The sequence below is a fragment of the Vicugna pacos genome, chromosome 17 (assembly GCF_048564905.1).
Source record: "Vicugna pacos chromosome 17, VicPac4, whole genome shotgun sequence".
NCBI lineage: Eukaryota > Metazoa > Chordata > Mammalia > Artiodactyla > Camelidae > Vicugna > Vicugna pacos.
In genome coordinates, this window is record NC_133003.1 from 12995399 (window position 1) to 13013604 (window position 18206).

General features: G+C 48.5%; 1 protein-coding gene and 1 long non-coding RNA gene across 4 annotated transcripts in view; one reads left to right on the forward strand and one right to left on the reverse strand.

The window, feature by feature from the left end:
• Positions 1-5552: 5552 nt before the first annotated feature.
• Positions 5553-9380, forward strand: LOC140686707 (uncharacterized). Its single transcript, XR_012060520.1, has 2 exons — positions 5553-5683; positions 9128-9380. It is a non-coding gene; the product is annotated as an uncharacterized lncRNA (long non-coding RNA).
• The window catches only part of TRANK1 (tetratricopeptide repeat and ankyrin repeat containing 1), a 76989-nt gene continuing 67937 nt past the window's right edge, over positions 9155-18206 (reverse strand). For all 3 annotated transcript variants that reach the window (XM_015236275.3, XM_015236276.3, XM_015236274.3), the window contains 4 exons: positions 15797-15942; positions 12035-15099; positions 10370-10468; positions 9155-9291 (listed from right to left, as the gene is read on the reverse strand). In XM_015236275.3, coding sequence (XP_015091761.2) covers positions 9191-9291; positions 10370-10468; positions 12035-15099; positions 15797-15942 — 3411 coding nt within the window. In that variant the 3' untranslated portion in view covers positions 9155-9190. The remainder of the gene's footprint in view (positions 9292-10369; positions 10469-12034; positions 15100-15796; positions 15943-18206) is intronic.

An 18206-nucleotide genomic window follows, 5' to 3' on the forward strand; every position in this document is an offset into this window, starting at 1 on the left:
TCTGGTGCATCAGTCCAATTTGCACTCCTTCCAGCAAAAACAGGGGTAAGCATCTGGGAAAACCAGCCACAACAGCCAGGACAAAGTTATGCCCCAGAGGGAAAGGGTTATTGGCAAAAGTCCTTACCAAATGACAATATAGGAAATCACGTAAAATCAGTGGGATATACAAGAGGAAAGAGTAACCTGTATTGTGTGTGTGTGTGTGTGTGTGTATGGTAGAGATTACTTCAGCCTAGATTGGGACACAACATTGCAAAATATAATCTAACCCTTGATACAGGCATAGCATGTACATGAGAGAGTAGCGCTCAATGACATTCAGGGACCAGGAGGAGAGATTTGGGGGCACCTCTGTTGTAAACCAGAAAACAAGTGTTGGGTTGGGGCTGACAGAGCATCAGCCACTCGTGACACAAAAGAGATTATTTCTGCACAGTTCAAAGCCTGTTCCTGAAGGCTAATCTACACACAGCTCTGCTGGCAGAGGACAGGCAGTGGCCAACAGCATGCCCTCTGGTCGTGGGGCCATGTCAGGGAGGTCCAGTGAAAAAATCACAAACATGATCAAATCAAAGTGACTTACCCCTCTCAGCGCGCTGCGGGAAGAAACAGGCAATAAGAGACTTCTGTTTCGCATGATCTGTATGAATCCCACTCAAGTATGACTGCAGTTCAGAAGAAATGTGCTTACATTAAATTACAGAGATAAGGATGAGATTATAAAAATGGTTTTTTCATGTCACTGATAATGTAATAAAAGACCTCTTTTATGATTCCCAGTGGCAAGTGTCAATGACACGTTCAGTATCTTAGAGATGGTTGAGCTTATAACTGCAAAGCTAATATATCACAGTTGTAAATATCAAAAATAAATAAATAGCCTAACAGAATTTCACAGGGAGATTGAGCTGGGGTATAAATGACTCTCTCACTGAGAAGGACTTTTTTCCCAACACTTTCTTCACTCTTCAGAGAAAGAAATCCATATCATATTACTGATATTGAATATCTTGTAGTAACCTATAATGGAAAAGAATCTGAAAAAGAATGTGTGTGTGTGTGTGTGTGTGTAACTGAATCACTCTGCTGTATACTTGAAACTAACACAACCTTGTAAATCAATTATACTTCAATATAAACAAACAGACAAATAAATAAATAAATAAAATTATTGAGCATGTTTAAAAGCCACATTCAAACACTGCATCAGACCATGAAGAAATTCTTTCCTGGACCAAGTCAACCGAGTGCAGAACAGGAATGCAGGTAGTGCTCCCTTCTAGGCTCAAATATTTACCCTCCGGGGCTCTAACTGTCAACCTAGAGAATTCGCCCTGTGGCCTTCAGTATGAAATTGCCCAATATCCAGAGCAACTAATAGAGCTATCAAACACCTGCTGGTATTCTGAGTGCCTACAATTGTGATTTAATAGAAGTGGAGAGAGGAAAGAAAACAGCTAGAGAGTTAGCCTGGCCTGCTATTCAAGCTGGCAGATCTAGGCATACTGGTGAAAAACAAACCAACCAACCAACTTCTCCTAGATGATCTGAAACTATTGCTATTAATCTTGACTTTCAATGTTATGCTTTGTAATATTTGAAAATTGTGATGGTTTTTGAACCTAAAGTTCGTAAATGGTGCGATCCAAACCCCCATGAGTGGTCTAAATTTAAAAACAATAAATTCCTAAATGAGCATGTTAAAAACAATAAACAACGGCAGCATAGCTATTTTTGCAGTATGAAAGCAGGGCATCCGTGGCTGTGTCTGGATATCCACTGTCTTGCATGTAGTCCCTGCCTTTGTTTTTCACACTTGAATAGAACCTTCCCAGTTTGAAATTTCAAGAATTTTGCAAGTGTTCCATGAATCTTCAGACCATCCCACTTACACAGGGAGTGGGTGGAGACCATGAGACTCAGGGAAATGAAACAGGCTCATCTGTGTCAGAGAATAAGTATGAAAAAAAATGCCCTAACTTTGTTCTGGTTCATGGTTAAGAATGTCATTTCTTGCAGTATTTTAGAAGAAGAAAATTGGACCAAAAAAACCCCTCAAATTATCCCTACATTTCAGAGAAGGTATAAAATGTAGACTTTTTTAAAGCTATTTTCAGGAAAGCATTGAAAAAGCACAATTATCTAACAAAGCAAAACTGATAATTATATAATTCCACAGAACTTGGCAGCATGGTAACTTTTGTTTAAAGGCATGGGTGGCATTCATTGTATTCCCTCATGTTTACAGAGCTTGGTGCCTCAGACCTCTAGACAGCTCTAGTGCAGAAGAACATCAATCAAATGTCTTGCAGGAACAGACACTATTTATCTTCGTTTTTAGGAAAACAGAAGTTGAAGAAGGCAAATGGAAGTTACTGGTAATGAAAAAGTCAAGATATGGTTTAAAGAATGCTTCCTCTGAAAAATGAAAGCAAATTACACATAATGAGTGACAGAAGATTTGCTTCCAAGAAAGGTGGCACCTCCTACACCTTGAACTTTAAAAAGGAATCACCTTGGTTCTTAGCTAGAACCTCAGTTATAGAGCATCTCTTATGCACTAAGTGCTAGGTTTCTAGCTTTATACGAATGATCTTATTTACCCCTCACAACCTATGTGTGGAAATTGCTATGCTGGTTTCAGCAATGAATTAGATGAAGTGACTCTCCAGGACCACAAAGATCATAATCAACAAAGACAGGATTTGAACCCAGGTCTGTCTGACACCAAAGCCTATGCTCATTTACTATACCACACTGCTGCAAGCTGGGAAGTCAGTTAGTTTTTGCTGTCTAACAAACAACCCCAAAACGTAGTCACTTAAAATCACTTATTTAGGTCATGATTTTATGAGTGAATGATTTAGGCTGGGCTCAGATGGGCATTTCCTTTTTTCTTGGCTCTCTGGTGCACCTCCAGTTAGCTGATAGGTTGGCTGCGGGCTACCTGGTCTAGGGTAGCGTGGCTGGCACGACTTAACTGACTTTACTCTGTTCTGTGAAGTCCATACCAGCCAAGGTAACTCTGCTCCAATCATCACCATCATGGAACACATGACATAACATCACTTTGTAAGCACCTGAGTGGATGGAGCACGTTTTCCTCTAACTACCTCTTTGAGCAGCAAATCTGTGTCTCCATGCTCCTCTCCATTTTGATATCTAAAGATATCTTTATTGGTTTTTGTGACCACACATAGACTCCAAACTATTTTTAAAATTCCAAGTCTTACAGAGTACTCAAGGTCACCACCACCAATTCAGAATTTTTTTTTAAGCAAAAGTGGATTGAACCATAGAGCTTCCTCTTTAGCTGGAATTTTCAGTGAGCAATTAATCTTTGCCACAGTTCCATGCCAACACGCTTACATCTTTCTAAAACCTGGACCTGAACCACATTCACAGTGTTCAGCCATGCCCTAGCTGAATACTTGAGTTGTCTCTAATTTTGTGCTCTCCCAGAGACTCCTGAAGTGAACGTTTATCTGGGCACTTGTCAGAATGTTTCTCTAATATAAATCCCTAAAAGTAGGGATGCTGATGATATACATACAATGGAGTATTATTCAGCCTGAAAAGGGAAGGAAATTCTGCAACATGCTACAACACGGATGAACTTTGAGGATATTATGCTAAGTGAGATAAGCCAGTCTTGAAAAAGCAAATACTGTATGATTCCACTTATCTGAGGTCCCTAGACTAGTCAAAATCATAGACAGAGTAGAATGGGCATTGCCAGGGGCTGGGCGGAGGGGAACTGAGGAGTTGTGCAATGGGTACAGAGTTTCAGTTTTGTAAGATAAAAAACAGTTCTGGAGATGGAGAGTGGTGATGGTTGCACAACAGTGTGAATGGACGTAACACGACTGAGCTGTACCCTTAAAAATGATTAAGATGGTGAGTAGCATGTTATGTGTATTTTACCACAATTAAAAATTCTAACAATTAAAAAAACACAAAATATAGGAATGCTGGGTCCAAAGGTGAGTCCATTTTTAACTTTAATAGATGCTGTCAGCATGCCCTCCAGGAAGATCGTCCTGCTTTTGTTCCCACTGGCGTACGTACGAGTGCCCTGCCCCCACAGCCTCACCAATGCAGGCATTGCCAATCTTTTCTCCATCATGATTTGGGTTTGGCAAATGGAATGGCTAAAAAATGGAAAAAAGACAGACATTGACCTTCAACTTGAAGCGTAATAAAAAGATGTCCATCAGCTCGACCTCTTCAGACATCCAAGTGTGGCCACAAAGGAAATTTGGGTTGCAGAATTCTGCAGGGTAGGTGTAGCTCTCTGTGGATCCTTCCAGAAACTTGGGAGTTTTTTCTCATTCACTTCCCCCATCCCACTCCCTAACCTTAAAACAATGATTCCAAATATCACAGAATGGCCTACATATTTCCCTGAAACAGCTGTCCTGCAGAATCATGAAAACTTGGATTAAAAATAGTCTCAGTCTCTAAAAGAAGGCTGTCCCGCCGGGAACAAAGCCCTCTTAGAAATGTCCCCACCTCCGTCCAGGCCTCACAAAGCTGACCCAGCTCTGTCCCCAGAGCTCGTCATCCTTCATGACCACCCCTCCCTGCCCTGGAAATAGATCCCTGGAATCTTTTCACATTCCTGGTCCCTCTACGGAAGTGCGGCAGGGGAGGAGGGAGGATAATGCAATGACAACCAAGCTCCAAGCTTGTGTCATTATTTCCATTTTATAAATGCCCAAGTGGGCTCAGAGATTTTAAATAATATGCCTGAATTCCTATAGCCAGTATCAGAAGTCAGATTTCAACCTTATGGCTCGGCTCGACAGTTCTCCTTTCCCCAGTGCAGCCCATCCCCCACAAAGGTCCTATCAGATACTCGGGTCACATCACCACTGAGGAGGGTAAGACGGCATCTTACAGCAGAGAACCTAGGGTTCTGAATAGGGTTAGAATTGTGCAGAACCAGGAGGCGGGTTTCTCAACAACCCACCTAAAGGATGCCTGGTACCTTGCTGATGGCTTCCCCTCCCCCTCAGCAAGTGTGGAGACACACTTTCCTGGGTGGTGGGTGGGAACGAGGCAGACCAGGTGTCTCCGCCGGGGGAAGGCGTGCGCGTCTGTCAGGTTGAACAGGGAGGCTTCTCGTGAACGCTTACCCTCTGTGCTGTTATGGGGGCTGCTGGGTGGGGAGATGGCTCCTAGACCGCCTCCCCCCGCCCCCCGCCTTGCACTCGACAGGCGGAGTCTCCGAAGTATGTTTAGAATGACAGGATCAGGTAAAGACAGTCTGAGGGCTGAGGAAAGGTACTTATGGCAGAGGGAGAGCAGTTACCTCCTGCGTTGATTTACCCCTCCTTGGGCTCAGGACCTGAAGGACAACCTCGGGGACACAGATTTCCGGCAATGACACGGTCTTGATCCAGGAACACTTTGAAGCTACCTCAGACGTAGGTCAGCCGGCGGCGCGCGGCCAGGGAGAGCTGTCGAGGGTGGGGAGTGCGAGCACGTGCACGGCTGCGTGCGCGCGCATGCGCACAGGTGAAAGCGTGAGAGGGGTTAGGCTTCGAGGTGATCATAATGTTGTCGTGGCTGGAAAACCCGCAAATGCCAGATTCCCGTCCTTCTAAGACCCTGAATGCGAAAGACGCATGAGGAGAGACGACCAGGACGAGTGGTACCGTGCTATGTCCCTGCCCAGGTACCCTGCCCAGACAGCCCTGGGCCTCTTCCCTGCTGATGTGCTGAGGTCGCCAAGGGCGGCTGTCTGGGGAGCAGAGGGTACAGATATGTCATGACCCTGGCTGTGTGGCTTCAATGTCCACACGTGCCAGAGAGGCCCGTCGTGGTCCAGGATGAAGCAAAGGGCAGGAAGAGACGGCTTGGGGAGAGTGGCCTCTCTTATATTTTCACCCCAGGCCCCACAATGTTAAGGCCAAGAGTGCTGGCTGCCAGTGTCCCCAGGGCACCAAAACCCAGGAGCTAAGTGATCAGAGTAACTCTGCCTGCAGGTTGCCCTGGCAACCAAGTCTCAGCTGCTGGGGAAGCCTGCACAGATAGCTAGATGTCAGGGCCTGGAGGGACGTGGCTAAGGTGACAAATGCTTGGTTCTAGGGGTGGGTGCTAGGACCCCTCAGGGTACTAGGTACCAGTATTAGGGTTCTAGGATCTCTAACAGGCCAGGGGAAAAGATGGATGAACCCTTTCCCTCCAACGGCAAACTATGTAACAACAGGGGCTCCCAACAGAAAATGCCGCTTGCTGACCTCAGGCAGACCGCTCACTTTACGCACATATAAATTAGCGATTAGGACTCTGTTTGGGAGAGTTGTTTTAAGACTTAGCACAGATGCAACATGCCTAATAGTACCCGACACATAGTAGGCCCTTTTCAGTTGCTTATTGCTGCATAACAAACCACACCAAACTTAGTAGCTTAAAACAATAATGCTTTATTACTTCTCCACCAAGTGGTTTATGGTATTTTCCACAGAGACTCTGGGGCTTTGATACAGAACTAGCCTCAATAAAGACCCTGAGTGCCAAGTCTCCAATAAGCTACTTACTGGCCACATTTCAAACGTTGTCACAGCTAGTTGCTGGGGGGAGAGAGGGGTGGAATGAAGCATGTTGTGTGACTCCACTGGGAAAGGAACCCTCAGGAGCCTGTAGCTGGTGCCCCCAGACTTCCCTTTGCCTTTTTCCTTTGCCAGTGGTGCTTGGTATTAATGCTTTTGCTGTAATAAATCAGAGCAGTGAGCACAAGTGTACGCTGAGCTCTCCTAGTGATCTACCAAATCTGGGAGTCATTGTGAGCACCCGAAACCCTCCCTCACCCTGGACTTCTGGGCAAGACCTGGGACACCAAAGCCCCGGGTGCAGGACTGGGCCTCAGGACTCAGGCCATCAATGGGAATGACAGCTCCTGCTGCTAAATGCTGGTCTCCTCCCCATAAGCTCCATGCTTATGCTGTAAGGACCCTGGCGGGGTGGTTGTCTCCAGGTCATTCTGTTGGTGAGCACTGGTGGAGAGGTACTGGGACCATCCAGCTCAATCTGAGCCTCCTGGACCTCGAAGCACAAGATTGGACCCTTGCTTTTCAAGACTCAGCTGTCCTGCTCGCCCAGCACAGGCAAACACTGGGATCACAGACCCAAGACCTGAGGGGGTTCCAACCCGTGGCAACAGCCTACAGAAGCACTCTGCGTCAGGGCAGGCTGGGATCTCAGACCACTCCCAGGAGAAAGCGAGGCCCAGCTGGGTTATGCATATGCTGCAACCACCCATGCTTCACACACCTCTATCTCCATCTCTCTCCCACACCAGACCCTGATTTCCCCAGGGGTGGTGCCGCATGGTGTCCTCAGGGAGTGTTGAACGGGTCTAACTTGTCCCAGTTATAACAGCTCCCTGGGGCAGGACTAGGATTCGATTCCAGGTCTCCCGCCTCCCAGGGAAATGTTCTTGTTAGAGGCACTGACAAAGCCCCTTCCAGTCCACACCCTGCCTGCACGAGAACATCCAATGGCAAAGAGCTTACACGAGCAGGCCCTCAAGAGACACTGCAAACGGCTACAGGTCTCTGGGTCCCGGGGTTTCTCAGTTTCAGAAAGCACAGCAAACTTCTGGCCTGGTCAGTATCTACCAGCTGACCAGAAAGAACCATCTCCAAGATTCACTCGTTTGCTCTCTGAGTCGAGATTGGAAATAAACAAATGGACAGCCACATGTAAGAGAAATGATTTAATTTTATAAAAATGTGATAATACAGCAAGATTTGATTTTTTTCCTCCCCCCCCCACCCCGGTAAGTGAAGTTTATAAAAACACCTAGAATAAAAATTAGAACCATAGTCTAATAAAAATTAGAAACCTTACATTTCAAAGAGAAAGAGTCATTTAGAAAGACAGTGAAGGAAAAACAATGAGCAGCAAAAGCAGCAGCAACGTGGGGAGAAGGCTGGTTCTGCTGTGATGACAAAACAGTGATGGACCAGTGCGAGCCTGACCTTTTGCACCAGGCCGAGCTGGGGCATGGGGGACAGGGAGGGCAGTGACCACAAGAGAGGCAGGAGGGCTTTCTGAAAGGGACATACTGATGGCTCAGTGGAGGCAGCAATGGTGTCCTGCATGTTAGAGGCCCACAACCCACTCCACTTTCCGAGCCCACCAGCCATGGGGCAGTGATTCACAGCCAAATCCCTAAGGACCGGCACCGTCAGGCTGGCTTCTCTGTCTACCTGTCCCCAACCTGCAGCTCCACAGGTCATGGTGTCCCCACGGTGAGCTCGGGGTGGGAGGAACTCATCAGAACAGCCAGATAAGCATGGTAAACTTGCCAGGGAGACCCAAGACAAGCAGACACCAAAGGCTACATACAAAACACTTTCTGAAATATCTGCACCATAGACAAGGCAGAGGACACCACCTTGGAGAGACAGGCTGGGTACCTCCGGCAACATCCCCCAGCCTTTCCTTCTAGAAGGAAGGTCCTGAGGCTGGCTGCCGGAAAGACGTTGGGAGGATTCTTGACTACATGCTGAGGTAGTCTCACTGTGACCTGCACAGGTAGCTGACAATGGTCTCCAAAAATGCAGGGAGGGCAGACAGAAGAGCTGCCGCAGAGAGAAAAGGCTAACACATATAACAGAAGGGACGACGCCACCAGTGGGCCCAGAGATGATCAGTGTGGCCTGGGGTCAGGGGTGGCCAGCGGCAGGGCCCACAGGGACCCTGGGCACACACAGCACTTGGACTACTTGATGATGCAGCGGTGTGAACGGAGATGAGGAGATAGGCGGGTGGCTCGCAGGCCAGGGCAGCGGCAACTCGGAGGTGAGGGGCGTCCCTGCTATTGACCCATGTCATGGTGAAAACAAGCCGGAGAACCCGGGGGCCTGGCGGGGAGGAGGCCCAAGGTTCCCTCCAGCTGCGCCTCCTCTCACCTGAGCCTGGTTTAGGGGGAAGTAGCCCTGTTAGACTTGAACTTGGAAAACTCTGTAAAGAGGCCCCTGCTCTGAGAGAGTAGTCAGACCCTAAGCCACCAGTGAGAGAGAAGTAACAAGAAGAGAGAGCAAAGGCATTGTTAGACACCCCACCTCCACTTTTTTATGCTAATATACATGCTTTTCCTCTTCTGCCCCAGATGCGGAATTCTAAGTCAGGATGGAATGTTCTGAAGGTTTAGGAAGCAGCAGCTGTGTGGATGTTAGTATTTTCTCTGCTTCGCACATTTCTGAAAACGCCTCCTAGGTTGGAGCTCATCAAAGTCCTCAGCTTCATTTTCATAATCCTCTTCCTGAACGATACCTGTTTAAAAAGTAAGAAACAGATACAGTGCAGAATAATGATTCTTTTTTTCACTCCACTGCAAAATATAACATCCTAGTAAAACCTAATGTCTCTGTAATCGTTATTTTAAAGAAAAAAAAAAAGCCAGAGCCAAAGTAAACACCCTTCTCTGGAATGTTCTTTTATAGGCTAGTTCCTCTGGCCTTATTTTAGAGGCCCTTTATATGAAAAAGAAGCCAAACAAAACCTAAACTCGACTGCAGCCTTGAGTTGTGATACCAGCTGTCTTCTTTATGAAACAATCACAAAAACCACAGTGCCACCAGGGGCTATATTTTAAAGATTTTTTTGTTTTTCACTGGCACAGACATTTGTGTTGTCCAAGTCTCCTCCAGCTCCAGGGTCTGGATTTTCCAGTAGCATCTGGATTACAAGGACTCACACAATGGCATTCAGGGCAGGTGAAATATTTGGAGGAAGAAGAAATAAGGTCCCACCAAGAAAGGGCAGCCATTGGGCTGAGCAGGAGGGAAGACTCTAGGCCGCAGAGAACTTGGCAAGATAAGTCTGACTGTCAAGAAAGAAACCCAACTCACTCTACACTAGCCTTCAACCCTCGTAGGAAGACACATGCATGTTTCCCCAATGATTTTGTCTGTTTTGTTCACAAATTTGTTTTCTATCCCCAAGCCCAGAACAGTGCTGATACATTCCAGACACTCAATAAATACTGACTTACATGAGTGGTTTGCACAGGCAAACATTTATCAAGGGATGGCTTGGAGACACTTTGTCCATCCTGGGAATCACCATATGGAGCAGGAAGTTCTACTGTATGGAACTTCATTAGCAGCTCATGAGTGGCAAAAATTTTTGAGAAAGCAGCTAGCATGAGCCCCAAATAACCCTCACAGTCAGATGGGGAACTCAGACACTAGGTTGTCAATAATCTGACTCACCCAGGGGCCATGCTCCTAGATGGTGGTGAGTGACCACTGCTCACGTCGTAGGCAGCGCCCCTCACACTGACCTGGGACCCAGCAAAACCAAGAACCATGAGACCCAGAGCACCGCCCTGGGATGAAGGGCTCCTCACCTTCCTCCTTCAAGTGCAGCTCTGTTTTCCGCAGCCACTCCCGCGCATCACTGACGGACGGGATCAGGATGTTGACCAGCCGTGCCATGACCTCCTCCGCTAGGGAACCAAAGAACCAGGGTCCTGAGTGAGGGGGTCACTGCAGGGACCAGGAAACTCAGTACTAGAGCCAAAACCTTGTCTCCCAAGAGCATGTCTCTGCCTCCCCGGAGGAGAAGCATCTGCCGCCATGAGCAGAAACTACCATCAGAGCCAGCTTGACACGGTCCTGTGTGACTGTAGAGACCGCCAATGGCAAGTCTTTCAAGGGAGCTTTTGTTCAAAATGTCATTTAAAAAAAAACTGGAGGGGGAGGGTATAGCTCAGTGGTAGAGCGCATGCTTAGCATGCACGAGGTCTTAGGTTCAACCCCCAGTACCTCCGTTAAATAAACCTAATTACTTCCCCCCAAAAGAAAAAGCAAACAAAAAAAGTGATACCAACTAACATGTACTAAAACAAAACAAAACAAACAAAAAAATGAAGTGTCTGAAGTATAGAATGATTTAAAAATGCACAACTTCACTAATTTTACACATAACTTCCACCCAGTGTTGCTAAGGCATGGCTAATGAGGAAGTAATGACAGCCTTACTGACTCCGGCTGATGAACAAGGGAAAGCAAGTGCCAAGCTGTTAAAAAACAGGTTGTTTCTCTTATCCTGCAGCTGGCTTCTTGGTTCCAAGGACACAGTCCAACACCAGGACATTTTATGTTCCACCACTGCTGCTTCAATCCCAAGGACATACCCCAGTATCTCTTTGTTCTCTTTTATCCCCCGCCAGAGTTTCTGTTTTAGGGCTGAGTTCTACCGGAGGAAAGAGCCAGTAATAGAAGATGACTGGCACCACTGGAATGAAGGTAAGATGGCAGAGCCTTCCAATAAAAGACCCTGCCGCCCGATCAGGGGCTGGAGCTGTCTGGACCAGCTGATGGCTCCCCTCTCTAAGGTTTTCTTTTTTTACTTCTCTCTCTAAGCAATAAAGCAGCTCTCTCTCTTCTATTTATTTATTTATTTACTTTCACTTTGTCCCTCTACTTCCACTGAGAATTCTTTCTCTATTGGCAGGCAAGGACCCACAGGTTTGGGGCAGACTTGCCCACCCATTTGGCGGGCTTTCTAGTTGGGGTACTTTCTAAGGAAATCTGATTCAAAGCCTACATAAGAATTCTTAAAGGCTCCCACTGGGTGTGGCATAAGAGCCCTCCTAAAAGGAAGAGACTAGCTACCCACACCTCTAGATCTCAGTCAAGGGCTCAGCACATAGTAGGTGCTCAAGAAATGATCACTGACTAAATAAATGGGGGAAACTTACAGAGTTTCCTCAAGACTCAAAACACTCTCCCCAAATCCATTCCATAGAGTTGGGGAGTAAATTCTTGCCTGTCGCTCCAGAGGAAACTATCCTGGCCCAAGACAATCACACCCTGTTAATTGGGGGAGGGTGGTCCAAACCACGGGGCTTTGCTACAGTTGGAAATACACTGTCTCACTTGTATTTCTGCCAATGCCAAGATTCCACCATCCGCAGGTCAGACCTGGAGCACAAAGGACTCGACTGGGACCTGCGTTCTCAAAGCCCGGGTTGTAAGACCGTCTGGGCCCCACTTCCGAGGACCCTCACCGTCAGCCCAGGCCTTCCTCCTGTAGAGATCCTCCACCGCATCCGAAACCCTCTTGATGTTCTCCTGGACCTTCCCCTGCAGCATGTGGCTCTGCTCTTTGGAGCCCAGGTGGCTGCGGACCCACACGCTGTGCTCGATGTCCTGCACCACCAGCTTGCCTTTCTCAATAGCCGGGTCCACCCTCTCGCGGAAAAATTTCCAGTACTTCTGGTAGGCCACTTGCTGCTTGTGGTGGCCTTTCAGGCGGATGTGCTGCTCGTAAGACTCACTGTTCCTCTCCCGACCTTCCTGGTCGTTCAGCTCAGCCCCGGAAAGGGCCTCAGCCCCAGAAGCCGCTCCCTGAATTGCCTGATCCGGGCCAAAGTAGTTCCCTGGACTGAAATAGTTCTCGGGACCTCGGATGAACTTCACTCCGCAGAGGTCGCACTGGGTCCGGTCCACGTCGGCCTTTTTGAAGTTCCGGGCCACCGGCTCCCCGCTCTCCTCCTGGAAGCGCTCGGTCTGCGCCCCCGCCCTCCTCCTCCAGCTGATGCACAAGGACACCACCAGGCATGTCCTCCTCAGCTTCCGCTGGATGGAAGCCTTCCGCTGCTTCTGCGAGAGGATGGCGGCCAGGAGGTGGTGGTCCCGGTCCTCAGAGGCCAGCTCCTCCGTCTCGTCCTGACCGAACTCACCCTCTGGCTCGGCAAAGTAGCCCACGGGGTCCACGGAGAGTAGGCGGTTCAGTCTGACCTCCTCGTGGTAGAGGCCGCACACCCCGGCCCCTTTGGGGTGCCCGCTGTCCCATCGCCAGTGGCAGTCCATCAGGTACTCTTCGTCCCGCTCAAAGAGCAAGTCCTGCAGCGCCTCTGCCACGGACTTGACGTTGCCTGCCATCAGCACGCGCTTCACCACTCTGAGGAGTCTCTCAGGGACCCGGTCCGGGCAGTCCGTGCTCATCAGCTGCAGGCTCGCCTCGATCTTCTGGAAGTGGTGGGACAGGAGAGACTTGCAGGACGGCTGCAGAAACTCCTCCGCATTCAGCAGCATCACCAGGCACAGCACCAGGGTCCGCTCCGCCTCCCCGGAGACCACATAGTCTATTTCACTGAAGGCATCAAGCAGGACGTTGAAGTTCGCGTTCTCCCAGCCACACAGCACCTTGACGAGGTAGGACAGGTGTAACTGGAAAGCCTGAATGGCTCTGGTCACGTCCTTCGGTCTGTACTCCTGAATGATGGCGAACACGTCCCCGGGCTCCCTCTTGCTGAACAGGAACTCCCAGTAGTGCAAGAGCGCGATGTAGCTCTTGGGGAGGCACAGGATGGCCTTCTTCCAAAGACGGGCCAGGACTGCCCCGCAGTGGACGAACTGGAGCTCCAGCAGGGCCACTGTGTTCCCGATGCTGGGGATGAGCGGTTCCTTACACCTCTTAACAAGGACGTTCATGAAACGGAAAAAGCGCCTCTTGTAGCCTTCGGGGTTCCTGTGCACGTACAACTGCTGGATGGAATCCTCCAGCAGCCGGATGAAGCACAAATGGGTCTTCTCTGCACTCTCAGCATCCTTGTTGGGCGCCAGCATGCCGAACTTCCCTTCTATTCCTTTCATCCTGCTGCCCCTCCCGCTTCCCCTTTCCTCTTTGTCAGCCTGGAGGGCTTTGAGTTCCCTGTTGTAATTGTCCTCCTCCCGGTGGAGCAGCTTTTCAAGCTCCTCAGGATAGCTGGCAGAGAGGAGGAAAGCCTGCATGGCGCTCAGCCACAGGTCTGTGGACTCCCGGCGGCTCCGGGGCCGTTCGTTTTGAAACACGAAATGGACGTACTCTTTCAGGGCAGACTTGTAGGCGCGGAAGGACTTGTAATGCGGCTTGAGGACTTCTCTGCACGCCATGGGGTTTTCTGACAACACTCTTTGATGGAAATGCTTGGGGAAGAGGACATTCAGGAAGGATTTGCAAAAGCCATACTTATCCTTAGACAAAATACGATCGATTTCTTCAAGTTCTTCAGCTAAGCTTTTGGGGAATACTTTTTTGGCTTCCAAAAGCAGTCCGTTGATCGCCACTAGGTGTATCTTTGTCTGAACCACGCACTTGGCCTCACAGCGTCGCAGAGGCCTGTGGAAATCTTCACAGCCTTCATCCTCACACTTTAAGCCGACGATAAACCTCCTGCAGACGCTCGGGTAGGTCTTCCCAAGGAGGCTCCGTGTGATTTGACACAGCCTGCTCAAAAGGTGTTTGTTGATGGCTAATTTCACCTGGTCCGTCATAATCAAGAAATGCTCTTTCGCTTTCTTCTCTCTCAAGTTCACATCCAGGTCGAAAATTATTCTTAATATGGGTCCAGGGTCGTTCTGAGCTATCTGGCAATACTTGGCATCCACCTGGGAAATCCCAAAAAACTCAAAGCAAGACTTGACCATTTCCTTCTCTGCATTGTTGGTCACGCTTTTGAGGGCCCTGACCAGATTGAGGAGGACTTCCAAGCCCCCTGGAGCCAGGGCCAGGACACTGTCAGAGTCAGCCTCACACTGGCTGGCGGCTTCGGAAAGGGCCTCCACTGCTCCTGCGGAGTGGTTGAGCTTGTCAAACCTCAGGAAGGCGTCCTTGAGCTTCTGAAAGTCTCTCAGGATCACCCCCTGCAAGAAGTGAGCCTCCGCGATGCCGGATGCCTGATTAGTCTGATGGCAGAGCTCAAGGGCTTCTCTAAGGATGGCCTTGGTCTGGTCCACATCCGAATCCCTGGCCACGTTGAGGCGGGCGGCCGCCAGCAGACACGAGGCCTGGAAGTCCTTGTCGGCAGTGAGCCTGGCCGCCTCTAAGAGGCAGCCGTGTTGCTTCATCAGGAGGGCGGCCTCTTCTCTTCGACCTTCCCTGTTCAGGAGGTCTGCAGCTTCCGCCAGCCGCTTCCGAGACTTGAGGAACACCAGCTGGTCCTCTGTGTCCAGCTTCGAGAGCACAGCCATCATCTCCTTTATCTTATTTGCACTCAAGTACTTGGCTGCAGCTTCCAGGTAAAACTGACTGGCCGAGTAGGAGAGCTTGGAGATGGGAAAGGTCTTGGTCCTTAGCATTTCTTCATACCTGCAATGACAGGCAACACCAGTGTCAACTCACTATCACCCAATGGGTAATTGACAAAACAGAGCATAGAGCAACTATGAAATGCCCACATGTCAATGTGAACCTCAAAATAGGACCTAAAGTTATCTAGCATCTTTAGAAAGGCTTCATTTTACACTGATACAATTCTTTATTCTCACAGGAACAAGGCATTTGTATGTCTAACTAATGAAGCAGAGTAGAGTTGGAATCTAAGCAAGTGACAGTTAAGTTTGAAAGTCAGTCTGTAGGGCAAAAATTATGCAGAGCAAAATTATCCTTAGGAAAAAAAATTCCTTAAATTTCGTAACAGCATGCTACTGGTTTTGGATATACAACCCTGTTCCATTTGATATGTGGTTATTGAGAAAAGGGAGACGGGGGCTTGTACACACATCAGTCTTTTATTGTCCAACCTGTGACTTTTCTCTTTTGCCAGGCATGTGTGGGGTTACATACACACCCTTTATCTTCTTCTGCCCCTTTTCCTCATGACAGTATCAAAGCTTTCAAGGAATTCCTGACCCATCCCCAAGGCTACCACTCAAGTGCAAGGAGAGTGACATTGTCAAGTCACTTTAGAAGAATAGGGTACCACCACCCAAGGCAGGCTGTCCCCAAGGAGCAACAGGAGGGTGGGGTAGGGGCAGGTGGGGGAGGAAGAGAAGAAAACACCTACTTTTCCACAGCCATAGCAGCTTCTTCAAATAGCTCCTCTTGGCAGTACATTTTGAGGGCTAGATCAAATTCCTGAATCTGCTCAAAGCACCTGAAAGCATCTTCGTAGCACTGGCTTCGCTTATAGAAATAGGCGGCATCTCTTATCTAGGACAGAGTAAAATTTTACTCTTAGAATATTCATAACATAATCTTAAAAGTAAACTGATACTATGAATAATAAAGAGGATGGTTGTGTATCTGCTATGTGTTAGAATCCAGTGAAAAACACTAAAACATAGGGAATATTAGGAAAACTAATTCTTTACAAGAAAAAAATTAAGTGAAATCCCAACCTCACACCATACACAAATGTAAGCTCCAGATGGGTTAAAGATCTAAATGTGAAAGCTACTGGAGAAGAACGTAAGAGAGTATCTTTGCAACCTTGAGGTAAAGAAAGTCTTCAACAAAACCCAAGACACACAAACTTCAGGGGAGAAACATGGATTTGATTACAGCTGACCCTTGAACAACATGGGTTTGAGCTGCATGGGCCCACTTATATGTGGTTTTTAAAAAATAGTAAATACTACAGCACTACATGATCTGCAGTTGGTTGAACTCGTGATGTGGAACCAAGGATACAGAGGAACCTCAGATATGGAGGACCAGTGCTCACAGGCTAGGGGGTCTACCTATATGTTGAATATTGAATTTCCTAAGTCAACTGGCTACCTGAGGTCCAGAGAGAAAACAGAATGAAAATGAAACAAAAACAAAGTACCTGGGCCAGGCCCTCTAATAAATCTTAGCTGGGTTTTATTTAATGAGACAAGCTACACAAAATGCCAAAATACGAAAAAGATTGGAGTATGGTTATTCTACATCCAGAGACCTCACGGACCAGGGAGCTAGCTACCAGCTGCATCCTGCCACGTCAATCAAACCCATAACCAGAACATCTCGCCACCATGTCTCTTTTCCTCTCCTTGACAGTGCTGACCACGCAGAAGAAAACCCCTGTGTGAACACAGGCCCTATCAGGTGCGAGTGTGTACCCAACTGGACCAAGAGAGGAGAGGGCTGGCTCCAAGCAGTCCCCCTGCTTAGGTCACTTGGCTCCTGCCACCTGGAGGAAGAGTCCTGAGATGTTTCCAGGAAACCGTGATGCTCTTTGGAGAGGCAGCAAGCAGGCAAGGTGGAGGAACCCCTGGAAAAAAGCTTAGGCTCCTCACAAACACTTCTCCTAGGGGGTTAGCACCTGTTTGGGGGCTGGAAACAGGCAGACGGTTTGGCCTAAGGATTTTGCAAAGTCCAGTCTGTTTGAATCATGCTGGTTAGATTGGTGAGATGACCACAAGAGGTCTGAAGCTGGCCGAAAGTTGAATACTCTTCAAGGAAGGGCCTGAGCAGAGAAAGGGACCAGACTCTTCCCCAGGGGGGCTCAGAGCTGCTAGAATGTGTTGTGAAAGAAGACAGAGGGAGTTATCCCCGGTAGTCAACCCTGGGGAAGTGGAGGCAGGCGGGAAGGCTATGTCTCCGGGAGCAGGGCAGCCTCCACATTCTGAAGGCACCGAGGTCATGGAGACGGGCATGGGGGCCAGATGCACAGCCTCCTGGGCCCTACTCTGCTCTCAGAGGCAGAGCTCAGCAGGCGGTGGGAGGCAAGGTGAGCAGACAACAAAGGGGTCTCTGGCTCAGTCAGGATGGACACTAGCAGGCAAACAGGACAAGGGACAGTGGCAAATTCAGGTCTGTCCCCTGTTGCTTAGGGCCCAAGGGGGTGCCTTGGAGATTGGAGGGCGGAGGACAAAGGAATGTGGAGTTTGGAAACCACTCTAGTTCTGGGACTCTTAGGACCCAAACGTCCACCCACACTGAAATCTCCATTCTACCCCCTCCTCTCATATCCTGATTAGTCACATCTCTCAGTAAACATGGGGTGGGGCAGGCAGCATGGGGAGGGCCTTAGCTCCTCTAACACTGACCTGGAGCCCAATGCCCAGGGTGCTGTGAGGGTCCAGGAGTTACTCCTCTCTCCCTACTGGATGGTCCTAAAGCCTGACCCAGGGGGAAATGCAGCAGCTGCAGCTGGGCACCCTAGAGCACAGCCGTCACACACCCTGTGGTGAGGGCCAGAAGCTGCCTGTCCAACCCACAACCACTGATACAGTAAAAATGAACTGCTTCCCATTATTCACAACTGCCAAGACACGGAAGCAAGTGAAGTGTCCATCAATAGATGAATGGATAAAGAAGATATGGTATATATACATATATACACATGTATATATACACATATACACAGTGGAATATTACTTAGCCATAAAAAGAAGGAAATTTTGCCATTTGCAGCAACATGGATGGACTTGGAGGGTATCGTGCTAAGTGAAGTAAGTCAGACAGAGAAAGACAAGTACTGTAAGTAT